The following is a 25,189-nucleotide window of genomic DNA, read 5'->3' as shown; positions in this document are numbered from 1 at the left end:
AACAAGAGAGGAGTTGAGGGGCGGACGACTGTGAGGGAAGAAGAGGGATCGCAGAAGGGAGAAAAAGAAGAGGGGGAAGGAAGGAAAGAGAGAGAGAGAGGAGAGGAGAGGAGAGGGAGAGAGTAAGTAACCAACCAAAGGGGGGGACGAAATCTCTCTCCAGGCTAGGTGTAGGGGAGAGGAGGCAAACCGCCAACGACGGCGTGAGAAAACCCCTCTTGCCTGCAAGAGGGAAACACTCCATTGGATTGATCTATATCTGTAGTTAGTGCAAAAACAAACCAATTTTAGTCAGCGTTATGCAGATTAACTTGAAGATTTCATTAACTAACTTTCTCAGTAACACTGTCTTCTTGTATTAAGTATAGACTAAAGTTTCTTCAGTTCCCAGGAGGAATGTAATAGACTAATAAGTTTCCATTCTGACAATTCTCTGGAAACAAAATAGCAGTTCAAATACTAAGATATGAATGTCAGGCAGGCTTGCTTCATTGTGATCAATTCTGTAAGTCTTTCAAATGATGCCAACCTGAAGGAGTCATCCAGTAGTATGAGCCATAGAAGAAGTTCATGAACTATATCAGATTTTCTCGGTTACTTCAGAAATTAAGTAAATAGTCATAGGAGAGATTCGTGTTAATAGTGGAAGCCATTATTCAGGTTGAATAGTTCACAGACAATTTTCTTCTTGTTGATAGTTTGAAAGATCATCTCTTGCAATAAATAGTCCAAAAGAAATATTCTCAGCAAAAGGCTTCCAGAAATCAAACATCATATTGGTCCTTGCCTGCTCTCTGTCAACTGCATATTGGTCCATATGTGCTGGTTGGATTGCATGGTAAAATTCTCAGTTAAAATTATTCAAAAAAACAAAAAAGAAAGACTCAGGAGCTTATTCAATACCATATTCTAGCCCTACCCAAATATTTATTTACATATCAAATCTTAAATAATTGGATCTTAGATCTTATTCTTTTCAAACATACATAGTCTCATATTTAACTTTTAAAACCAATCAGACGTACCTACTTAAAATAGTCAAAAACTCATAATGAACCTTAGATATGTCTATGATAAGATTGACACTTTTAAGAATAAAAGCTCCTTGGAGCACAGATGCAGATGCAGAGACTACTGTCTACTGGATCAGTAAGCAAAGATGAATGAGTTGGTCAACTCAGTAAGTGGTATGGTAGTTGTAACATTGATCAGGATATAGTATAGTGGGCTTGTAGTTGACCCACATATCATGTCCTCAGAGCACCACCCTGCAGTCTAATTGGCCTTCTTTTTAGGTCAATGCATTACGCAGGTAGCGTCGTTTACTTACTCTCCTGTCACTTTGCCGACCTGTGAGATACCAAAACCAAGGGTCTCAAATGCATGCAACCCTATCTTCCACTCCTCAGTGTTCTAACTGTATGTTTTGTACTATACCCTATGCTTTTATATTATTCTAAAAGAATACTCTTTCTTTTCCAAGCTTGTGTCTCAGATTTCAATCACTTCTAATCTACCCAACTCCTGCTTCAGCTTAGACGGGTCCTAATAGGATCTTATATGTGATATTATTATTGAAATCTTTTCTTCTTTTTTTTCTTCTTTTTTCTTTTTAAATTTTGGATGGTGAGAGACTGAGATTTATAGTTGATATCACTGCTGTTGATGGTACTTTTAGCACGTTGGTTGTAGTTGTTCACCAGTCTACCCTCACAGTGAAATTCTCACCGTAGGGACCATTGAATGGCCTTGTTATCTTTCCCGCACTGGAATATTTACATTTAAGGCTCTGTCTTTTCACCTATTTCTCATTTATATCTGTAATATTTACAAATCAAACCTTATATTTTACCAAATATTTGTTAGTTCTAGTAATTAAATTTAATTAAACTCCTAAGTTAACCTAACTATACTAAAAAAATTATTAAAATATACTTTACTCAACCCAACTCAAAATAGCTAACCCAAACTAATTATACGGAAGCTCATTTGGTGAGTCATTAACCTAAAAAATGGGTTACATTTGATTTTATTTTTACATATAAAATCAAACGATTTGTTTGCTTTGAGATTAGGTAGAACTCACTTTAATTTTGGTCAAATTAAAGTAGTCCCTTTTTGAGATTTAAGGTCATTGTGTCTTAAAGGAAAAGAGAACGCAAAGAGGATGAGGGCATTTTTGAACAGATATTCTCATCTCTCTAAATAGCATTAGTGTTTTATTTATACATATTTGGTAAAAATAAATATAAAATAGTGAAATGTAAATAAGTAAAAAGGCAGGGTGTTAAATGCCAATTTCCCTTCGACACAGCTGGATAATTCTCATCTATTGATGTGATTTGGGAACCTCACATCCCAATTTTACGGAGCAACTTATAAAGTTTAAAACCCCTTTTATCTAAAGACCCCAAATTATTGTATACATTGGAGAATAGAAGTGGTGGAGCAGGACTACTGATGTAACCACAGAATAAGCTTGTGATGTGCTCCTTATCCAGTTCATGCATCTTGTTTCCACTGCCAAATAATTTCTTTACATTAGATAGAACAAAAGAAGGAAGAAGAACAGTTCTTATCATTCTTCTTTGAATATTTGAGTTCCATTATTGGAGTAGAATATTTTTTTTCCCTTTTTCTTTTTTGATAATTAGGTAACAATTATGTTACCTCAATATATATATATAAATCTCAATTTTCCGAATAGGTTCTTGAGGCATCCCAATATAAACTTTCAAGTAAAGCACAGCATCTACTGGTACCGAAAAAGAAGACTGCAAGGAACCAAGGGCTATTAACAAATTTAAAGATTGGTGTTAATAAAATTGACAAAGATCATAAAAGATATGCTAAAGACGCCAATAGTGTTCCTTTTCCTCTCTTTTTTCGGAGTCAACGTCAATAACAATGGCATGATAAGAAAAACCTTGGACTTTTTCGAGAGCTCAAACTTTGAGAGCAAAGTCCTTCCTTAGCATGCAGATCTTTCCAAAAACAAGAAAGACAGACAAAAGAAGAAGAAGAGAGTAAGCAGTCAATTAAGTACTTGAATTACTGGAAATTGTATACTTTCTCAAGCTAATCAGCTTCTTTTGTTTTTATTTCTGTGGTGAAGGATGAGAACTTTAGGATGGAATAGATGATCAACAAAAGGTAGCTTTATTTTTGAACTTAGGTTCTTATTGTATGGTTGTAATTATCGGTAGCTCTTCTGTCGACGTTACGTTGCTAAAGTATATTATGGGGAATTAAAAGCAATCATATGATGAATTTATTCAGTTGCATCTTGAGCAGTAGTGAACTAAAGCATCCTCCTTGGGGCCTCTAGCTGGAGAACAATCTTTTACTACAAATAGTTGACCTCCAGCAGAGGAGGGGGGAAAGAAGAAATATAAAGTAGGAATATTTCAAAGTTAAAATAAATTTAGAATAGGAGGCCCCCTTTTATAAAAGAGCAGGAGAACATACATCAAATCTTTCCTGGTATAGAAGGGGCAAATTTAAGCTATGTTTAATTTTTCGTAGTGATTTTCGCAGTTGCACTATGCCCCATCAAAGAGAAAAGAAATTAAGAGGATTACCCTGTTTCAATATATATACTCTTTGTGAAATGAAGTTCTTTAGTTTACCTATTTATTGTGCTTTCCTTTCACTTTGTGATATGGTTTTGAAGGAAAAAAAAAAACCTTTGGGATAGAAGGTGAACTATATCACTAGGATTTTCTTGCATTGGTGAGCTATTTCTTTAGAAAATCTATGGCATTAATACCCTAAACTGAGGCTGCTATAAAATAAAATAAAAATAATTTAAACTACTTTCCACTCTGAGATAGCCAATGTATGTGTGTCTGAGAGAGGGAGAGAGAGAGAGATATTGGACTCTGCCTTTCCTCTGCTTCAGAAGAGAGATGTAGAGAATCTGCATCCTCCAGTGGATTTCCAGGTTCTCTGCTTTTGGTTTTTCACATCAGAGATGATGTCAAACAATTTGACTCCTGCGGCTGAGGATTGAGTCCATGATGCCAAGCAATAACTCACTAAAAAGAGACAAACATAAAGTTTGGTATATAACTCTCCTACTACCAAAAAAAGATTATAGAGTTATTCTACCTTTTAAATAATTTAACACTTATGCATACTTGATAATAATTGGATTTATTACACTTAATTTTCTTAAATTGTTATATATTTTGACATGCTCGATAGTGCATATAGAAAATATATAATGACCGATTAAAATTTAAATATGAGTCTATCAATAGGCAAGAGATTAAGCATGCACATCCAACTAGACATGCTTAGTAGAAGCATGATGCATTCGGCATTCCCTCATATAAAATATATTACCAAGGTTGGTTACCACTATTTATTGCCCTTATGACAACATCGTGTCAACACCCAAAGTGCATAAAAGCACCTCCTATTCTCCCTCACCCCCCTTAATTTATCCCCCTTTTAATTCCTTGTGACCACTTTGTTGGCTCACATCATGAGACATAAACTCTTGAGATGAGCCCATCATTACACACTCAAATCTATTTCTTTTACTACCTCCCATTCCAGCTTCCGACACCCTTGTGAAGTTTAAGGTTTCGCTCACTCCACCATGCCAACTATAAGAACACATCAATATCCATAAGCTTTTCTCACTCTTATTCCTCTTCCACTACTCTATCTCTCTCTCTCTCTCTTGGTGATATGACGACCATGAGAGTTATCTTTCTCCTCTTCTCCTTCCTCCTGCTCCTTCCATTGCGAACTCATGGTAGTAGTGATGGCTGTGGCTGCACCAACCGCACCGACGGCGGCGACGCCAGGAAAGCATTGAGCACGAAGGCGGTCGCCATTGCATCCATCCTATCGGCCGGAGCCACTGGAGTCCTCATACCGATAGCGGGGCGGTCGGTGCCGGCCCTTCGGCCGGAGAACGACGTGTTCTTCGTGATCAAGGCCTTCGCGGCAGGGGTCATACTCGCCACAGGGCTGATCCACATCCTCCCCGCCGCCTTCGCCAGCTTGACATCTCCCTGCCTCAGCGATGAGCCATGGCATGACTTCCCGTTCGCCGGCTTCGTCGCCATGTCGTCGGCGATCGGGACCATGATTGTGGATTCGCTGGCCACCAGCTACTATAAGAGGTCTCACTTCAGCAAGGCGCAGCCGTTGGACGACGACGGCGGCGGCGGCGATGAGGAGAGAGCAGGGGGCCATTCAGGGCATGTTCATGTACATACCCATGGCACTCATGGCCATGCGCATGGCTCAGTCGCCTCGCCGGAGGAGGCCTCGCTCTCCGACAAAATCCGCCACCGAGTTGTTTCTCAAGTAAGTATTAATTTGAGTTATTTCCTGAGTTTTAAGTTCCGCCAAATCTATCTATCTATCTATCTATCTACCAATAAATATATAAAATATTAAAAATTTAATGTTAGAATTTAACAATGAAATAGAGCTTTCAATTGATTGATGCATTGTTATGCAACTTGTATCTGAGAATAACCAATTCCATGTATAAAAGGCATGGTTACCAATTGTGATGTATTCTTCTTCCCCCCCTTTCCCTGTGAACCAATAAGGCTGAGGGAATGAGTTAGAGATTAGATTACTATTTAAAAAGAAAGAAAAGGTTGCTGAAAGTTGAGAACTTTTTTTTATTTTATTTTACCCCAATAATCTCTGGTTCTCTTTTGTCTGACCAATTGCTTAGGAATTTGTTCTTTGCCAGCAACTACCAACCCCAGATGATTCAATGAATTGGTCATGCAGGTTCTGGAGCTGGGAATTGTGGTGCATTCTGTGATTATTGGAGTATCCTTGGGTGCTTCTCAAAGTGCCTCCACTATAAGGCCTCTTGTGGGAGCCTTGAGCTTCCATCAATTCTTTGAAGGCATAGGGCTTGGTGGATGCATTGTTCAGGTATATTAATTTTCTTTGCTTAACTGTTTTAAATAATTGAATTATCTTGAAGTTCTATGCCTAGGTAAAAAATGTCATTTAAGTGTAGAATGAGAATTAAATCAGAGAATAATGAATAAATTGTGGGGGTTTTTCCTCTCTTTTTTTTTAAAGTATATGTTGTAATTTAGTGGTGTGTTTCGACGGTTCAAAAAGAACGTATATAATAATAAAGTTACAACTGCAGATTATATATATATATAATCTATAACGTCATTTCTTTATAGAAAAGAACCTTCGTATCTTAAAAACAACATATATAATAATGAAAATAAGACTGCATATATCTGCGCTTTTAGACTTTGTATCGGTGAAAATCTATTACGTCATTTCTCTACTGAAAAGTGTACTTTCTCTACCGAAAAGTGTACTCTCGTAATATGGTCCGATTAAGGAAACACTATATATAATAATAAAGGTAGGATTATATATATCTGTACTTTTAGACCTCGTATTGGTGGGAGCCTGTTATGACACGACAATATTTTTTTATTACTTTAAACATATCAAAATAAAAATTCAAGCAGCTAAATTAGGGGAAAAGAAAAGATTTACACCACTTATTATTTACATCTCATAAAATTAAGATTGATTTTTATTGTCTCCTCTCTTTGCAGGCAAACTTCAAAGCAAGAGCAACATTGATCATGGCAACCTTCTTCTCTCTCACTACTCCCTTTGGCATTGCACTCGGCATTGCTATATCATCTAGCTATAATCAACATAGCTCAACAGCCCTCATAGTTGAGGGCTTCTTCAATTCTGCATCAGCTGGAATTTTGATCTACATGGCTCTTGTTGATCTCTTAGCAGCAGACTTTATGAACCCTAGAGTCCAAACTAATGGGAGACTTCAGTTTGGAACACACCTTGCTCTCCTTCTTGGAGCAGGCTTGATGTCTCTAATTGCTAAATGGGCTTAAAACTTTTAGCTAGTTGATCTCCAATTAAAAGCCTATGACTAATTCAAGATGTTTTCAATGTGATCTTGGATATATGTAATACTTTATTAAATCCATAAATGCATTATGTACTAGTGATGAACAAGATGAAAGGGAAAATTCACCTCAAGTTGCAAACTATTGTACTAGTATTTTGAGTAATCAAAATGTTTCTTGTGATACCAAATTCTGGTAGGTGGCTGACCAATGGAGAAGATATCAAACATAATCTCCAGTCCTTCACATTGAGAAAGATAAAAATATGGTCTCAATTCCATCTTACCAACTTGTAATTTAATGTAATCTTTTTCAATGTATCAAGAATGGGTTGATTATATATAACTAAGAAAACTAGTGGGCCAATCTGACCCATCTGAAGAGCACAAATTCTGTTTCACTTCTCGAAAAAAAAAAAGATAAAATATAGAAGATAATCTAGTGGGCCAATCTGACCCATCTGAATCTAAAATTCAAATTCTGAACCAAAGGAAAGGATCAAGATGCCAGGTAAGGATATACCCAATAGCCTCAACTAAGCTAGAGTGGAGAAGTAGCAGTGGTAGGGTCCATGAACTCACTTTGCTTCAGTCTCCACCTTTGCTTCAATTGAGAGCACATGGTGTAAAAAATATTGCATTCAAGTCAAAGAACAAGTTTCAAGGATTGTGAAGGAGAAAGAAGCAAAAGGAGGCATGGGATCACAACCTTGCTCATTCTTATCCTTCAAATCTGAATGAAAAGAACAGGATGCCCCCACTATGAAGTTTGTGAAGTCTGAGGGTGAAAGTTACTTTGACTTATTACTGCCCAAAAGATTGGTCCTGCAATTTTGAAGGAATAAGAACAACATAGTCCAAAGTATAATTAATGTTTCAAATGAAAGAAGAGTTGTTAGGAAGAAGAACTCATCCTTCAGAGGGAACAAAAGTTTTTAGGGAAATTTATTATTATTCACCCTCTATCTTATATATATTTTTTGCTTGTAATGATTGAAAAATACTCTAAAACTAACTTTAACCTAATAGTAATCGATGAAATAGAGAATATTTCGTCATTTATAAAAAAAACTAAATTACCTCTCATTTGATCTTAGAATTTAGTTCCTTTTGTTAATTTTATCGTAACTTTTTAAAAAATATTACTAAAAGATATTTAGGTTATTCTGTATCTATATTTAACTCATCTATGTGATAGCTGGCGATTAAGAAAACTAACATCGAGGTATTTTATTTGACAACGTTGCTAAAGTTATAAATTCTAAACTAATAGTTATGGTTTTAGTTTCATGCTAAACAAGGAAGGAGAAGTTTAAACTTTGTGGTGGTTGTTTTTTATTCTTATTCTTCTTATCCATGAATAAATGAGGCCTAGAATAATTGAACTGTGGCCCATTAGGCCCAGTTATTTGGGCTTCTTAAGATGTATTCAATTATGGCCTTTATTGGGCCTTGGGACAGAAGAAGAACCTCCTTAAACCTCACTTCTCTGAATCTCTCCATTTCTCTACCCCAAAACCCTTCTCTCTCTCTCTCTCTCTCTCTCTCTCTCTCTCTCTCACGCCATGAGAGCTCTCCGAGCTCTTAAACTCACCTCCTCCGCCCTCCTCACTACTACCCGTGCCAATCCACACCTCCTTCTCCCTTCTCGCCTCTTCGCCGCCGCCGACCCCCAAACTGATCTCACCACCGCCGCCGCCACCGACGATGACACTGACCGCACTCCCACCACCTCCGACTTCGATAGCTCCCAGTTTTCCCTGCCCCACGATCCAGTTACGTCAAATTCCAGCCGAAATCCGATGTGGGACGCGGCATACCGGGCGAGGGCGGACGAGGCCCTGTTCGGGGAGAGGAAGGCGATCAAGAAGCTGATGGAGGAAGAGGAGGAAAGGGAGAGAGCGACGAGGCTGGTGAGAGCGCTTCTCCAGGCCGCGCTGGAGCCGCCAGATGATGCAGAAGAGGAGGAGGATATGGTGGTGAAGGAGGAGGACCAGAAGTCGCTCTCGGTTGGAATAATTGGGGCTCCAAATGCCGGCAAGTCGTCACTGACGAATTTTATGGTAAATTTGGTTCCTTTATTCTCTCTAATTAGCTTTTCGCCGAGAAACTAGTGTTCTTGTTGTTCTTAAGGTGCAAGGATACATTCTGGGAACATAAAATTTACAACAAGAGAAGAAAAATGAAAAGCTTCAGAATCGTAGAATTCTAGGATGAAGTTCTCATTCTGTACATGGTAGATCACGAATTAGTAACTGCATCCAATGTCCGAAAATGCCTTCTTGAATAAGAAATTCTTGATTTCGGAAGCATATATTATTTTCAGAAAAGATTTCACCGAGTATTGTGAAGATGATAGTTAATTTGGGAGGTTAAATTAAGATTTTGACTGTGAATCTCACCATAAAGGCTTCTGATATTTCTTTATAGTATATATTGGCATACATGTAACTTCAATACACATTTATTTTCTGCCTATTCATGTTTAACAATCATGTGGCAAGAAGCACCTTAGAAGTTACTAATATATCTTTCTTATTTCAGGTTGGATCAAAAGTTGCTGCTGTCTCTCGGAAGACAAATACAACTACCCATGAAGTTTTGGGAGTAATGACCAAAGAGAACACTCAAATAGTATGCTCTTTTCCTTGTTCTATCAGATTCTCTTTTTTCTTTTCTTTTTCCTCAATGTAGGTATATCCAACTTATTGGCTTTTGACTCTGTGGACAAACTTTTATGACTGCATCTTAGTTTATGACCTGCAATTCTTTTCACCCTTTATATGGTCGTTAGATAATAGATTATTGGAACTGTGTCTGAGGACACAGTAAGATTGCCAGATGCTAATGATATTAGTAGTGGGATAAAGGGTTTCAGCAACTTTACTTAGGAGTATATAGTGAGTTAATTGAATCATTCTGGGATTTGTAACACTTGATAAAAGGGCCAATCAGTTTGTTTGCTTTTAATTTGCATACAAGAAAGAAAACACAATGTTTTTTGCAGATTCAGTTCCTTAAGTAGATAATAAGTTAACAAGATTCTTATGCAATCTTTCCATGGGAGTGTGGTATTATCTGGACTTGTATAATTTTGTAACATGACAAACAAACTGTCATCTGTGATTAATAATTTATGGTCAGTCTGTTCAAATTATTTTCTTTGAAACATATAGCCATATCTTTGTAATTGTTTGAAGAAAAATGACAGTAGTTTATACTGGAATTAAATCTCAATCAGCATTGAGTAGTCATTAGAAGACTCTCTTATATCTTTACTGAATGCTGTTAGAGTGAATACTATAACCAGCCCTGAACTTATGCTGTGCTAACTAGTTAGGAGCATATTTTCTGCACGTCCATGTAACATATTTCAAAAGTATCTCATCTCTACTGCATGTTGCATTTGCAGTTTACTGAACTAACTTCATTTCCACAGTGTTTCTTTGACACTCCAGGACTCATGATAGGGCATCATGGCTACCCTTACAGGACAGATGTCCGAGTTCGTGTGGATAGTGCTTGGAGCTCGATTGAGCTATATGATATGTTGATTGTCATTTTTGATGTCCATAGGCATCTTACTGTGTAAGTATCATACCTTTTAAGTTTCAGTTTTTTATTGCTTTAGTTGAACACTTCTGTTGGCTATAATTTCTCCTCCCAATTTTCGTTCAGATGTACCAGATTAGCATCTATAATCTATATGTGCTACTCTTTAATGAAATAAAATTGCTAATTTGCACAGCTTGTAAGCATCAGATACGATAGTACTCATGAAAATTTTCTATTCTTGGTTCATATATATAGGCCTGACACAAGGGTGACAAAGTTGATTAAACGGCTAGGTGCAGAAGTTCACCCTAAACAAAAGCGTCTATTATGCATGAACAAGGTTGATCTAGTTGAAGATAAGAAAGACTTGTTGAAAGTTGCAAAAGAATTTGAAGATCTTCCTGGATATGAAAGGTCTGTTGTTAAGTCTAGGCACATGTTTTCTTATGTTCAAGTTCTTTATTACTTGTTCTTAGATATTATCTTCATCGCTTACAGGTACTTCATGATATCTGGACTAAAAGGATCAGGAGTGAAAGATCTTCTGCAGTACTTGATGGACCAGGTATCTCTTTTGGTCATTATATTCCAAGGTAGTTCTTAAATGCACATCTTTTACATTGTTTAATCATTAATGAATTGAACTATTAGTAGACAAGTATAATATTTAAACGGATGAATTTAAACAAGTATGCTATAGATAGACAATTAATTTGTTGTAGTAAGCTTATAGGCCGCTGTCATCATTTCAAGGAGGTAGTCTGGGAATTCTGGGAGTTCAAGTGGTATATCCATTATTTTCTTCTTTTCATTGCTATCCCACTGATCAACAAAACCTAGTTTTATACACTTGTATATATCACTTCTAGTTCTTATTGCTTTTAAATCCTTATATAGTAGAAGTTAATGTAATTTGGATAAGGATTGAACCATCATGTGTGGAGGTAATGATTCTCATTGCTTGTTAATTTGTAGGCAGTTAAAAGACCTTGGGATGAGGATCCAACCATCATGAGCGAAGAAATAATGAAAAGCATTGCTTTGGAAGTTGTTCGGGAGAAGATGCTCAATCATATTCATCAGGTAATATTATGTTAAACTATAGTGAGGTAGTGGTAATCTCTTTTACTTCTGAGAATAGTTGTTCCAATATACCATCTCTTTCAGGAAATTCCATATGTTATTGAGCATCGATTAATGGATTGGAAGGAGCTAAGAGATGGTTCTCTTCGGGTGGAGCAACACTTTATTACTCCAAAACAAAGCCAGCGGCAGATTCTTGTTGGAAAAAATGGATCCAAGATAGGGTATTACTTCCTTGTTAAGTGCCCCTTTAGGAACTTTTTGACATCTTTTCTCTGTATATTGTATATGAATATTATATATGCGCACATGCATATATATATATGGTGGGTCTGTTAGTTCATATTCTTTGTTATGTGTGGGTTGTCTGTCCTCATGGATGCCCATGTGCACTATTTTAGGAATATTGTTCATAGATGTTGTTATGTGCGGACTGCATATACATGTGGGTGCTCATCTACTGGTGTTAGGACATTAATCGTAATTTTTGCTGTCTGGTGTTTGTGTTTCACTTGTGCATGTGCATGATGTTAAGCTATTTGTTCAGTCTTTATTTTCATATTAAAAAGCCATCAGTGAAGCACGTTCACAGCTATGGATATGGCATGATACAGTTAGCCTATATGGCATATTTTGAAGAACTAAGATAATATAAATAACTGATACTACAATAGTATATATTGGTCTGTATAATATGCATCTATGCCAATTTGTTTATAGGAGAAATATTCTTGTTTACTAATTGGGAGGGAATATATTATTTTAGTTATGATGAATACATGCATTCAAAGCAACAATCTGTTACAGACGTGTGTATGTGTATGTTGAGTAAAAAGCCAATTGTTACGTTGATGAAGTAGCTCAAATGTGTGCTATATTTCTCTTGCTCAGGAGAATAGGTATTGAAGCCAACCAAGAGCTGAGGTCGATATTCAAGAGAGAAGTGCATCTCATTCTCCAAGTTAGAGTTACTAAAAAGAAAAGTGCCTGAGTTTATCATGGTCATTTCACATGTAAGTGAGTTGAAGCTCCTATATCTTCTGTTTGCTCATGTTACCATATCAATTTAGTTTGTATTATGTTGTATATTTTATTCTGGTGTATCCCATAGTTTCATAAGTTTGTTGAAACTATTAGATCGAGCTGGAGTCTCATGTTGCTATTTATGATGCTCCTAGAATTTTGGCCAAATTGCTCTGGAAGCTCAACCTAGCTGCATATTGATGAGATACGAACCCCAGAAATTCTCTCATATTTATGCCTATCAGGTCATTTATCATACCTTCGCAATGTTTCTTCCCACTTCTTTTGGCCAGAATGAGATTTCTAACTGAAAGTCAAAGCTAGAAGAAGTTTATTGTTTCATGAATTTCTAATTTACATAGGCTCATAATCCAAATTGTAAAGGGATTCAAGCCATGGGAACACCCTCTCCAGAAATGGAGGTAAGGTTGAGTACGTCTTGCTCTCGCAAATGTCATGCATTGATGGGAGTCTCATGCATTAGAATACCCTTCATATACATATAACCTAGTAAAAGGTTACAAAACATTGTGAACCAGCTAGTTACAAAGATCATTGGACTAACCCATTTCCTGATGCGTGCATATAATAAAGTAGCAAAGCCCAGACAATATTTTTGCAATTTTAGTGTGCTTTATGATGCAGGCAGAAACTCTCATTCTAATCTTATGTGAAGCAGTCTGTTTATTGTCTTCTCAGGTTATTATGAAGGTTTCCCTTCTGACTGTGTATATGCATTGGTGATTATGAAACGGTCTGGCACAAAACCCAGGACTGCTGCTACACCATCTTTTATGCAGTTGAAGGATGCCCCTGCTTCAACATCAAACTCAAAAGGACCCTCTTGAAACTGATACTGGTCGACAGTGTTGAGCTCATATACTTTCAGGTGTTCTAATACGATTGAACAGCACTCCTCACTTCCCTGACTCAAAGTTAGCTGTTCAGCCCCAGGACATTCTAACTTTATATGTTTTACACAGCATCAGATGCTATAGTTGAATTGTTTGGAAACTGGAAAATCTTCTCCTTTTTGTATGGTATTGGGCATGCAAGGAGATTATTCTCTAGAAATTTATCATTCTATTCCATTATCGAGATAAAATGCCTCTCTCCTGGAAAAGACATCTTTTATGCTGCAAGGATGTTAATAATTCACATTACATGATAATCACTTTGGATGTGCATAACCTTTTTTTCTCGGTCCTTTGTTATGTGTAATGTGTTCTTTTTAGATTTGATTCAGATTGCATTGGCTGACAATGTAATAATCATATTATATGGTTGTCCAAAGTGTATGTGTGAAGCTCGCTAATGTTAAGTACATCTGTGTAATGGCACAGAAATTTAATTTGAACTTGCATGTGTATTTGACAAACTTAAGCTACTATAGAATTTGATGACGATATCTTTGATTATTGCATTAATTCCATTTGATATTTGTCCAGAGAGTATATTTGAAGGTCACCATTCATTTAATATGTGGAGAAAAGAAATTATGAATTTGTAGAGGGATAGATTTTGCACCAAACGATTTTACTTGGTGGAATAGGACCTCATACAACAAAGCATTGGATACCCGTTCCCTGTAGAATAATTTCCACACTAATAATACTATGCTAATTTTTAATACTAATATAAGATAGTTATTCTAGTATAAGCTGCAATTCTTGTGTTTCTCTATAATAAAACAGTAATTTGTAATAATTATACTTGATGTGATATGAAAATTAAAATAATATTTTGCCAAATAACTAAGAAGTAGAATGGATGAGGAGAGAGATGAGAAAGAAGAAAGAGAGAGCAAATAAAAATATATTAAAATGATACTTTTTTTAAAGTAAAATAATAATTGATATAACAATATTTTAAAAATAAGTGGAATTTTATATCAAAATAATTTTTTTTTTGTTATTCCACAAATAAATGATAGTATACGGGATTTTCCCGTAACATAAACTAACATTAGCTATGCATGGTGAGGGGAAACAATAGTTACGAAACAATAAAGATAACTGAACGTCCACAGCGACGTAGAAGAGAAACGAGTAATAATCTGGAAACACATAAAATAGAACGAAATGTTTCATTTTACTCACCATAAAAGTCATGCAAATTGGACTGCAGAACCAGAACCGATAACTTTTCTTTTAGTTAGCTAAATCGAAAATGCAAAACAAAGTACAAATGCGGATGTATCTATCCGGTAAGCAATGGAGCATTCATCTACTGAGCATATGATGAGTATACTCTGAAAGAAAAATCTATAATAAGATAATATGAACTGTAACAAAGATAGTTTCATCACATCAGATGACAGCGCTTTGCTATACCAGTTCATAGTTCCTATAGAATCAAGTACTGGGACCAAGCAGTGAATGACTCATAGTGGCACTCACAAATACATCCACCCTTCTGAAATCACAAATCCACCAACACTCTCTATGTGTATATATATATATATATATATATATATATCCTGGTGACCACACTTACAGACACCAGACTCAAGTTTGGCCCCTTCAATGGCGTCGACCAGCGATGGAGTGGACTCATCTAAGAAGCCATCATTTCTTATCCTGGTTTTTGGACTGGGGATTCTATACTTCCTCACAATATCTTTATCCTATCTTATGTTAATCAAATTTCAGAAGATAGGCATCTTGGTTCTTGACAATAACAAGTATGTTTCAAAGAAAAGGCATTCTTATTCATTGACTGCCGTTGTGAAAGAACTGCAGATAAAACTCTCCGATGTATTTCTCCTTGAGCATTAAGTAGTGTGCATGTACTTTCCTTTTATCAACCTCCACAAATCAATGAGAATCCAAGGAAATTGACACACTATATCACCTTGACATAGAAAATGACTTGGGGGAAAGTGATCGAACCTCTGGTGCAGAGCTTGGAAATAGCACATTGAGCTTGTGCATTAAAACATCTGATTTAGATGGTATTTCATTCAGCAAGAACTGTTGGACTATCGGTTTCTTAAACCACTCTAGGACTGAATCTCCTGGTGCCCTCAGGACAACCTTGCTTACTTCAAATGGCGATTCCACCGACTCCAGTACCTGTGCAACAACCATTTTAAGTGTAGGGCCTGTCACTAACTTGATGCGTCGGGGCACAGCACCGTAGTAAAGCATCCTCTTCCTAAATCTATGCAGCGTGTGCACCACAGACACCAAAGCTGCCCCGACGGATAAGTTTCGGACGTCCAAAGACCATGCGATGTGCTGATCAAACACAATTGCCTTGGGAAACAACTTGTTCTCATAAGCCACCTTCCAGACACACCTTGCCCGGTTCATCTGGCCCATCAGGGCAAGATAATTGAGAAGTACATTGACGAAGTACCTGGCGGCACTCTCCTCTATGTCATAATCAATCCCCTGGAAGAATTCCCTCACAAACGAGAGCACAGGCTTCTTCCGCTGCTCTGGCCCAGTGAACAGGCCACACATGAACTCGTGAGCCTTATGCTTAGTTGCACTAAGAATGTCCATTATAATCCTTTCGTTCTTCTCATCCTGGCACCTCACCAAATGGGCAAGAATCGAAGTGTATAGTATCAAATCCACCTTCGCCGCTGATCCCACATATGTCTCGAGCAATGGCCGAGCTGACTCATAAAGCCCAGTCTTCATGCAGGATTCAAACAACTGCCTTACGATGAAGTTATTCGTCCTAATTCCAGCTGAACTCATGAAGCGCAGCCACCTCAAGGCCAATTCGGTTGACCCGTCTTTGATATAAATCATCAGCATATCACTCGCGCTCACTTCCACCGGGAAGCCAACAGCTTTCATCTCAAGCAGGATCTTTGCAGCCAGATCCAAGAGTTTCTTGTTGGCCAGAACCATCAGAAGCGATGTGAAAGTACTCAATCCTGGGCGGGCACCAGCATTCGTCATTGAGTAATACAGCCGCATTGCCTCATCCACCTTGCCTGCAGCTGAATGCATCTCAATGAGGCAAGCATATGTCGCCGGTGTGGGAAAAAATCCAGCCTTCTCCATCTCCCCGAAAAGTGAGGCCGCCATCTCGAGCCGCCCTGACCTCGCATGAGCCTCGACCATCATTGTATAAAGACTAAAACTTGGGCGAAACCCAACATTCTTCATCTCATCCCAAAGCTTTACGCCAGAATCCAGCTTCCCAGCTTTCACCAGAGCCTCGATCACCGCCCCATTCATTGCATTCGAAGGCTTAAACCCGGCAGCCTGCATCTCTCTATACAACCCCATCGCCGCATCTAACCTCCCAGCCTTCCCCATAGAATCCACCATCGTCGAAAACACCCCAAACCCGGGCTTGTATCCCTTCCTCTTCATCTCATTAAACAATCTCACCCCCGCATCAATCCGCCCAGTCTTGGCCAGTGTGGGCACCATCAACTCATACGTTGATTCATCGAGCTCACAATTGCCCGCCTCCATCGAATCGTAAATCTCGAACGCCTTATAAGGCAGCCCCTTGTTCAAGAACAGGGTGATGAGGGAATTGAAGGTCCGCGCGTCGAAATGGGAAAAGTTCAAATTTTGGAGCTTCTTGAAGCAGCAGAAGGCGAGCTCGAGGAGGGTGGCGTTGGCGAGGGAGCGGACCGCGATGTTGAGGGGTTGTGCGAAGTTCGCGAGGAGGGCGGGATCAGCGGAGGAGATGCTAACGATGTCGTCGAAGAGGGAGAGGATGGAATCCGAGTGGGTTGCGGCGGGGAGGCGGGAGAGGAGGAGGGAGAAGGGCTCCGGGTCGGTGGCGGAGAACCAATCTTGGCGGCGAGCCCAGCGGAAGAGGGAGAGGGAAGGGTCGGGATCGGAGATGGGGAGGGAGGAGATGGCGGAGAGGAGAAGGGAGGGGTCGGGAGGAGAAGGGAGGGCGTCGAGGCGGGAGTCAAGGTCGGGACCCCAGCGGTGGCGGACGGCGAGGGAAGCGAGGCGAGCGACGGCGGCGGGGCGGGGGAGAGGGCGGAGGAGGTCGCCGGAGAGGACGTGGGAGTCGAGGTTAGGGATCGCCGGGCGGGCGCCGGGGCCAGAGGAGATGATGGTGCCGGATTCGTCGAGGTAGTCGACGTGATCCGTCCATGGTGGGGAAGAGGAGGAGAAGGGTTTAGGGATTAGGGTTAGGGTTTTGGGGAAGAGGAGGAGAGGGTTTTGGGAGATGCGGAGGTGTCTTAAGCAGAAGAGCATGTTGTCTTTGGGCACAAGGAAGGAGACAGACAGTGAGGCATCTAAAGACGGAGCCCAAGACCTCAATTACAATTAGTTTCTCTCAATATTATACTAATAATTATATTTATAACTATAGCATCAATAATAATAATAATAATAATAATAATAATAATATTGTTATTCTTTTTGTTATTAACAATTTCATCCCCGCAAAATCAGTTAATAAAAAATAAAACACTTTGCCTGTTACTTATAATTATTTTATAATTTATAATGTCAAATATACGTCATACGTGCATGTATACAAGGAGCCAGGAGGATATTTGAGATATTCTAATAATAATAAAGAGAAGGTTGATGAGCTGCTTAATTCTAAGACCAATTAATTTGATGACGCTAATCAAATGAAGCTTGCCCTAATTAGCTTGAGCTTTATCAAGCTTGAATAGGCTTGAATCAAACTTGATTTACCAATGCTAATGAATAAAAGCTTGGACTAAATCATAATTGGAAACCTTGTCATTAAACCAAAAAATTTGCGTAATATGAATCATCATAGTTGCCATCTATAAGCACAAATCACAGAGGAATCCTCAGGTACCTTTCGCATGTAAGTTTGTAGCTGAATATAGAAAAGAGACCATGTAGACAAAATAGTAGAATATCGGATCTAATGCCTGGATTTTATTGCACACCAGATACATCTGAAAAGGATCACTGTCCTAAACCATACAAACAAAAGTAGTAGTATCGAATACTGCGACTAGTTATATTGCAAACCAACGGTACGCATCCAGCCTTAAAATCTCAGAAGTAACACTGACACTGTCACTGTCACTGAATAGTATCTATCTCCAACTCGGTAAGAGTACTGTAAACCAAGATGAAGTGAAAGGGAGCATAATTCTAAGCAGCAGTCAGGGTGTTGGCGATGTCGATGACTAATCGGTATCTAACGTCGGCCTTCAGGAGCCGCTCCAAGGCCTTGTTCACATAGTCTGCACCGATGAGCTCGATATCGGCCGTTATGTTGTGCTTACCGGCGAAGTCCAACATCTCCTGAGTATCCTTGATTCCTCCAATGCAACTGCCACCCAAACTCTTCCCACCTGCTCATATAATCAACGTTAATCGCTCTATTAGAACCGGTGAGATGGGAGTAAAATTGAACCGTGTTTTGAGGCATTGCAGTACTAACCCATGACCAGAGAAAAGGCTGGAACTTCGAATGGTTTCTCGGGCAAACCGAGAATAATTATCTTGCCAGTGCATTTCAGTAGCGGGAAATATGGTAGGATGGCATGGGAGGCAGACACAGTGTTGATAATGCCATCCATGGAGTTTATAGCAGCCTAACAATTAAGGTAGATGTTAAACCAAGTAAATGGAGAATATATATATATATATATAGTAATTTATAGGGATAAATAATAGTAAGAGCCTATCAACTACTGTCCATCTCCGCATATATGCACCTCATTTTTTTTATACTTATTTTACTCCCAACTATGTAAAATCTCTCACACTCTTATTGGTACTAAGAAAAAAATGTTAAGTGATTATTTTACTCCTAATGTTTCTTTTTTTCTTTTTTTTTTAAATAAGGGTAAATTGGTTCATAAATATTCTAAAATTGATCATATTATACTCACATGATATTTTCTAATGAGAAAACAATATAAAGGATAACTAAAGGAATACGCATTTTAGGGGCGGATATAAAAATAGATAATAGTTCATGAGTCTATTCCTAATTTACTTGCATGCTTACCTGCATTTGTTCAGGTTTAGTACTAACTAAGAAAGCATCGGCTCCCAGTCGTTCGATCGCCTCCTTCTCCTTTGCCGGCGATGAGCTTATCACGGTCACCTTCATCCCGAAGGCCTTGCCAAACTTCACGGCCACATGGCCAAGCCCTCCAAGGCCAATCACTCCAAGATGCTTTCCTGGCTCATTGAGCCCATGGTACTTCATTGGGCTGTACACAGTGATTCCGGCACACAGGAGGGGTGCACCCTTGTCTAGGGGAAGGTTTTCAGGGAACCTGATAACGTAATTCTGATCGACGACGACCATATTGGAGTAGCCTCCATAGGTCATGCTACCATCCTTGTCGATGGAGTTGTATGTAAGTATAATTTGAGGACAGTAGTTCTCAAAACCTTGGCCACAGTTATCACATGATTGGCAAGAATTAACCATGCAACCTACGCCAACCTTGTCGCCGACTTTGAACTTTTGTACCTTGCTTCCCACTTCAGCTACCACACCGGCGATCTCATGCCTGAACCATGATGAATTCACATGCTGTCAACAGTAGTATAATGACAGAGCAAAGCTAAGTAACATTTTAAAAGCTTGAAAATAAAACTTTTTACCACAAAAATGCCAACCACATTCTATATTGAGATAAGCCAAAGTAGTAGTGGTCAAATGATTAGAGTGACTTATATTGTACCAATACCTTTTTATTTGAATTTTATCGGCATCTTTAAAGTTTAACAGAGATCGATAACTTTTTACTTCTTTCAAATAAATTTTTTTATATCGAGACAAACACGAATCAGCATTCTAATAGGGACTTTACTATTGACTGATTGATCAACGTACACCTCTCACATCAGAGTATATTTAATATTCCAAAATAGCTGCAGTGCGAAAAATAGTATATAAAACCCATCTCAGTCAATTATTAGTGAAGCTAAAAGTATCTGACATCATCATTCAGAAATTCCGTATCAGAATCTGACGAGCCACCAACTGAAAACTGTTCGTCAAGAATGTAAACAGATTATTAGATGCCTTGCAGGGTCAACGCCCCGGATCGCACTAACATAAGAAGAGCAAAAGCAGATACACAGGATCAATGTTGTAAAAGAGTCCGGGTTCAGCGGTTCAGCAATAAAAATAATTATAGATAATTTATTGAATATATTAGCATAATAAATTAATAAACAGGCCAGTAAAAGATGAAAAGTAAGTGGAGAATTATTTTCATAATAATTCATCCACTAAAGATGCGTCTTTCTAATCATACAATTACTAAATAAATTTTTAAATATGATATCTCACTATTATGACATAATATTTCCTTATGCATATAAGGGTGCATACTCTGTATGTGAATGTTGGCAGTCAATATGCGGGGGCATGAGTATGCGGTCCGCATATATATATATATGGGCGGTTGATTCACCGCCACCGCTTATATATGCGGTCCGGAGAGAATAGCATCAATAGTACTAAAGCACCTCGGTAGGAAAAGTAGTGGAGCACGTACCCTGGCACAATTGGATACACAGTATTCCTCCACTCATTCTTTAGGCTGTGAAGGTCCGAGTGACAGATCCCGCAGTAGAGAATCTTAATGGCAACATCATTATCACCGGTATTCCTGTGGTAAAATACAGTAGAATAATCATCCATGGACATAATTATATAGTATAAATGAAGATTCAACTCATAAACTACGAATAACTGTTAGAAGATATAACAGATACCAACATTTAAAACTAGTATCATTAACTCTTGAGTCTTTACGTATCCTAAATAGGAAACTACTACTTGACAAATATATAGTAAAGAGGACAACAATTCTACAAATACGAATATAGGCTCTTGAGTTAGTTAAGTTTGGTCGAATAAGTATTGAATTAAATTATTATTATTTATTTTATATTTATCGTCTGTTCATAGTTGTTAAATCATATCGCTTTAGTTTTCTAAAACTAAATCATAATCTTAAAAATATAGGAAGCTACTAAATTCTAGCAATCATACTCTACAATTAATCTCTATTATTCACAGCCGTCCATCACTCTCCAATGATCATTACAATATCGGATAATCTATTTCAATATGATTCTAACATTCTCTCACTCTTTAAGACATAACTTCTTGCTTTGAAATACAAACCCACTTAACTTTTCCTCATAAGATTATCACCTATTAAATTTTTATAATTTTATCATTTCATTTCAGATCTAAGCATGAGCAAAGAAAAAACTAATAATTAAAAGCAGACACGTATCATCTGCTGCTATTTCTTGTCGAGAGAAATTACTATGGCTCTACAACTACCGGCTGGTAGTTGAACAATAACTACAAAAAGCTAAACCACTGAAGGAGCAATTAAGAATTTGCAGATAACTTGCGACAATGCATTTTACAATAAATGCTGTTAGTTGAGATTTTTCTTTTTCTGAAGCATAAATTTGTTTCACATACTAACAAAAACTAATTAAAACAAAAGATTTTTTACATAGCTGCGACTAGAATACCTTCTCTTTTTAAAGTTAAGAATATAAAATATTTATTAATAATATTGTCTCACGATGAAATAAAAAAATTTGTTGTACAAGGGCAAAATATTTTTTTAATATAAATTATATTCTAATCCTGATTTGTTAGATAGATTTAAATAACAGAATAATATTTTTTTATAAAAAAAAAGCATAATAATTTTAGTAATAATCATAATATTTCAAAAGTTTTTAGTGACCATTATATAAAAATCTCTAAAATAAATTCTCCACCGCATCGCAGCAGTGGCTGATGTACTATCCGTGAAAGGAGATAACTAAAAAGACGGAACTCAAACGAACACTTTGTTTGCTCAGCTAATATAATACTTAAAAAAAATAAAGAGGAATTTTGGGTACCAAATCAGATAAAAAGATATTAGAATTGCAGCAAAACATTGCGGGGGCCATGCAACAGCCATGAACATTTAACGCTAAAAAACAGCCTAACAACCTAATAAGACGACAAAGAGAAAAGGAGATTTCCCAAAACTTTATTAGGAAAACGGAAATTAGAAAGAAGTAAAGGGATCAACAGTGGCTGATGTACTATCCGTGAAATTAGGGTAATTACTGGAAGGAAGACGACGGAGATAAAAGTTACCGGCATGAAGGACTAAAAAATTAGTAAAAAGTAAAGGGTGAAAATGAAAAAATAAAATAAAGGGCCAAAATGAAAAATACAGAATAGAGAGATTACCATAGAAGACAGAGATATTAAAAAAAAACAGAATAATAGAAAAATACCGTAAATAAGAAAACTAAAGAACACACCTACATGCCTAACTGCATCTATAACTATAGTTAACTATACCTTCGAGAGAAGGAGAAAGGAGAGAGATGGCCGGAGGAGTCGCGGGAGACCAACCCGAAGACCTTAACGGGGTGCTCCTCCTCCGGCGACACCTTTTTACCGTTCACTCCTGGTGCCATTCAGCCCTCCTCGCTACTTACAGAGAAAAATTATGAGGCAACGCAAAAGCCAACAAAGCCATTATTTATAGAGAGCGGATAAGATAGTCATTTATAACCATTTACTGATTGTTTTCCGTATCTACGACCAACGCTAGGCATTTATGGCATTTATAGTCCGTTGTTTACCAAAGATTCTCTTATATTAAATTTATATATTAAAAATCATCAACCTCTATATTTAACTTATAGTTAATCTTCAAAATCTCTATCAATTCAAAAAAAAAAACACCTTCAGAATCCCAACTTCAAATAAAAGACTAGAATGAAACAAAATAATTACTTCCTTTAATGAAATGGTTATGGAATAATTGGTCTAGTAGTCACCTTGTCATTTAAATTATTTTTTTAGATGGATAAAAAGTATGTAATAAGGTGAGTTTGTTTTTACAAACTAGTCATATTCAAATTTATTTTTATCAAAATATATTTCTTCTCAAATTTAATACTAAATAGGGTTTAATTTACTGTAATACTAGTAAAACGTTGATTAGATCAGCATTTTATTGTAAACACTAATTAATTTATTATTTTATCTGGTCTTAAAATATTGAATTAATCATCATTTTATGTATATAATTTTTTTTATTTTAATTCTTAAAAAAATTGTCTAGGATAAAAATGCTGAACTAATTCAATATTTTTAAAAACATTGATTAGTATAACATTTTTACGATGGACACAGTAAATTTGAGAGAAGTTGTAGTATGACCTAGAACTCTATCATGGCAAGGAACCCATTGAACAATTAAAAATAGTCAAGGACAGGAGAGTTTGGAATTCTCCATCGTACTTATGATATTATAATACTACACTAACTAGATTAGTAAGGCCACAGAACTAAATTAAATTGTAATTCTTTCTCTTTGTAACACAAAAGGTAGAGAAAAAAGTTATTTAAAAAAAAAGGAGCCACAAAAAGCTCTCCTTTTTTTTTAGAATAATATGATCTTTAGCCTAAGATAGAGAATAAAGATTCCTGGAGACCTCGCTGAGTGCGGTTGCGGGTGGAACGGGACCCAACTTGGGAGCTCGAGGAGCAAAATAAATTTAAAAATAAAGACGAAGCAAAAGAAATAATAAAGAGATGGAGAACTGATCAGAAAATTAACGAAAAGTAACAATAAAAAGAACTCATAAGAAATGATAAGAGAATAATAAAGAAGATTTTGTACATGCATGTGCGAACATATATAGAGAGAGAAGAGATCGAAGTATATATGAAGGTTACCATCGAGATCTCTGAGGCGAAAGGAGAGAGACGGACGGAAGAACAAAATAAATTAAAAATTTAAACCAAACACCTCAAATTTAACCCGAAAAGAAAATAACGATCGAACAATACTCTTATTATCCCAAATCAATAACGAAGCAAAAGGATAACATGAAACAAAAAAAAAAAAATGGCGTACTAATCCGAAAGATCAACAGATTATACATTATAAAAGAAAAACTAAGAGGAGATAGAGATAGAGAGAGAGAGAGAGAGAAGAGATCGAAGCATGAAGGAGACCTTCGAGAGAAGGCGAAAGGAGAGACATTGCCGGAGACATCTCTTGCTGCCAACCCAAACGCCTTCACCGGATGCTCCTCCTCCGGCGATGCCTTGTTATCGCACGCCACCGGCGCCATTTAGCCTCCTTCGCTACTTGGAGAGAGAAATTCTAGAGAGAGAGAGAGAGAGAGAGAGAAAAGATTCGAGAGCTTTCCACTTTCGAGTGAATCGGAGAGGACGAGATGAGCTCTATTTAAAGAGAGCAAGCAAATGAAAGTGCGCGATCTGTGTGACGTCATCGGTGACAATATTGCTTTAAATCGTGTATGTAATTATGTTGGTAATAAAAGTTTTAAAAACGGAAGAATTGTTTCCGCGAATATTTGCATAAAAGACGACGTGCCTCGTGAACGAGTCTCATCACTCTCGTGGCGTAGCGTTTACCACGACAAACAACACTAGATAAACTTCTTTCCTTTTTTTTTCTCTAAAGACAAAAAGTTCTTATCTGATATTTTCTTATAATAATAATAATAATAATTTAATCCCCTAAGTTTATTTTCGTTCACCCGTTCATAATCTATATGACTTGGATAGCATATCTTAAAACTTATCCTTATATTCTTCAAAAATAATTAAATAATGCAGTAACTTCGTTTCTTAAAAAAAAATATATATATATATATTCACCCATTT

The 25,189-nt window shown here is 37.3% G+C and overlaps 4 protein-coding genes across 7 annotated transcripts; 2 read left to right on the top strand and 2 right to left on the bottom strand.

Annotated features, from left to right (window-relative positions):
• Nucleotides 1-4,396: 4,396 nt before the first annotated feature.
• On the top strand, nucleotides 4,397-7,037 carry LOC140794614 (zinc transporter 4-like). The gene is made up of 3 exons (XM_073146715.1): nucleotides 4,397-5,325; nucleotides 5,767-5,916; nucleotides 6,573-7,037. The coding sequence occupies exons 1-3, from the start codon at nucleotides 4,699-4,701 to the stop codon at nucleotides 6,876-6,878; spliced, it is 1,083 nt and encodes a 360-aa protein (XP_073002816.1). The 5' UTR covers nucleotides 4,397-4,698; the 3' UTR covers nucleotides 6,879-7,037.
• Nucleotides 7,038-8,368: 1,331 nt separating this feature from the next.
• LOC140795799 (GTP-binding protein ERG) lies at nucleotides 8,369-13,753 on the top strand. Of its 3 annotated transcripts, XR_012110356.1 has the most exons (10): nucleotides 8,406-8,955; nucleotides 9,437-9,526; nucleotides 10,332-10,480; nucleotides 10,703-10,861; nucleotides 10,946-11,012; nucleotides 11,423-11,530; nucleotides 11,615-11,754; nucleotides 12,422-12,543; nucleotides 12,709-12,798; nucleotides 13,253-13,390. XR_012110356.1 is itself a non-coding variant. In XM_073148584.1 (9 exons), the coding sequence occupies exons 1-8, from the start codon at nucleotides 8,458-8,460 to the stop codon at nucleotides 12,519-12,521; spliced, it is 1,311 nt and encodes a 436-aa protein (XP_073004685.1). In that variant the 5' UTR covers nucleotides 8,369-8,457; the 3' UTR covers nucleotides 12,522-12,543; nucleotides 13,253-13,753. The 3 variants fall into 3 exon arrangements, 2 of the variants coding, with proteins under 2 accessions (XP_073004685.1, XP_073004686.1); XM_073148584.1 differs by lacking the exon at nucleotides 12,709-12,798 and having other exon boundaries at nucleotides 8,369-8,955; nucleotides 13,253-13,753; XM_073148585.1 differs by lacking the exon at nucleotides 12,709-12,798 and having other exon boundaries at nucleotides 13,233-13,753.
• A 926-nt stretch (nucleotides 13,754-14,679) lies between these two features.
• On the bottom strand, nucleotides 14,680-17,798 carry LOC140795755 (pentatricopeptide repeat-containing protein At1g79490, mitochondrial). Its single transcript, XM_073148513.1, has one exon. The coding sequence runs from the start codon at nucleotides 17,740-17,742 to the stop codon at nucleotides 15,403-15,405; it is 2,340 nt and encodes a 779-aa protein (XP_073004614.1). The 5' UTR covers nucleotides 17,743-17,798; the 3' UTR covers nucleotides 14,680-15,402.
• A 580-nt stretch (nucleotides 17,799-18,378) lies between these two features.
• On the bottom strand, nucleotides 18,379-24,720 carry LOC140795303 (probable cinnamyl alcohol dehydrogenase 5). Of its 2 annotated transcripts, none has more exons than XM_073147802.1 (5): nucleotides 24,512-24,720; nucleotides 21,006-21,119; nucleotides 19,496-20,009; nucleotides 18,923-19,076; nucleotides 18,379-18,833 (listed from the first exon to the last, which is right to left on the bottom strand). In XM_073147802.1, the coding sequence occupies exons 1-5, from the start codon at nucleotides 24,628-24,630 to the stop codon at nucleotides 18,631-18,633; spliced, it is 1,104 nt and encodes a 367-aa protein (XP_073003903.1). In that variant the 5' UTR covers nucleotides 24,631-24,720; the 3' UTR covers nucleotides 18,379-18,630. The 2 variants fall into 2 exon arrangements, with proteins under 2 accessions (XP_073003903.1, XP_073003902.1); XM_073147801.1 differs by lacking the exon at nucleotides 24,512-24,720 and adding an exon at nucleotides 22,841-23,001.
• Nucleotides 24,721-25,189: the final 469 nt, after the last annotated feature.

Source organism: Typha latifolia, chromosome 9 (assembly GCF_019914945.1).
Source record: "Typha latifolia isolate L0001 chromosome 9, TyphaL0001v2, whole genome shotgun sequence".
Lineage (NCBI taxonomy): Eukaryota > Viridiplantae > Streptophyta > Magnoliopsida > Poales > Typhaceae > Typha > Typha latifolia.
Note: the sequence above shows the minus strand (reverse complement) of the source record. Positions and strands in the feature narration are given on the sequence as shown.

What these genes read in the sequence shown, in the direction of transcription:
- LOC140795303 (XM_073147802.1), bottom strand. Translation starts at nt 24,630, where the DNA reads ATGGCGCCGGTGGCGTGCGATAACAAGGCATCGCCGGAGGAGGAGCAT. An exon ending in CCTTTCGCCTTCTCTCGAAG is followed by an intron (nt 21,120 to 24,511) that starts GTCTCCTTCATG and finishes ATTTTACCACAG; the next exon opens with GAATACCGGTGATAATGATG. An exon ending in GTGTATCCAATTGTGCCAGG is followed by an intron (nt 20,010 to 21,005) that starts GTACGTGCTCCA and finishes ATCATGGTTCAG; the next exon opens with GCATGAGATCGCCGGTGTGG.
- LOC140795755 (XM_073148513.1), bottom strand. Translation starts at nt 17,742, where the DNA reads ATGCTCTTCTGCTTAAGACACCTCCGCATCTCCCAAAACCCTCTCCTC.
- LOC140795799 (XM_073148584.1), top strand. Translation starts at nt 8,458, where the DNA reads ATGAGAGCTCTCCGAGCTCTTAAACTCACCTCCTCCGCCCTCCTCACT. An exon ending in GTCCATAGGCATCTTACTGT is followed by an intron (nt 10,481 to 10,702) that starts GTAAGTATCATA and finishes TCATATATATAG; the next exon opens with GCCTGACACAAGGGTGACAA. An exon ending in TGCTCAATCATATTCATCAG is followed by an intron (nt 11,531 to 11,614) that starts GTAATATTATGT and finishes CATCTCTTTCAG; the next exon opens with GAAATTCCATATGTTATTGA.
- LOC140794614 (XM_073146715.1), top strand. Translation starts at nt 4,699, where the DNA reads ATGACGACCATGAGAGTTATCTTTCTCCTCTTCTCCTTCCTCCTGCTC. An exon ending in GCCACCGAGTTGTTTCTCAA is followed by an intron (nt 5,326 to 5,766) that starts GTAAGTATTAAT and finishes TTGGTCATGCAG; the next exon opens with GTTCTGGAGCTGGGAATTGT. An exon ending in TTGGTGGATGCATTGTTCAG is followed by an intron (nt 5,917 to 6,572) that starts GTATATTAATTT and finishes CTCTCTTTGCAG; the next exon opens with GCAAACTTCAAAGCAAGAGC.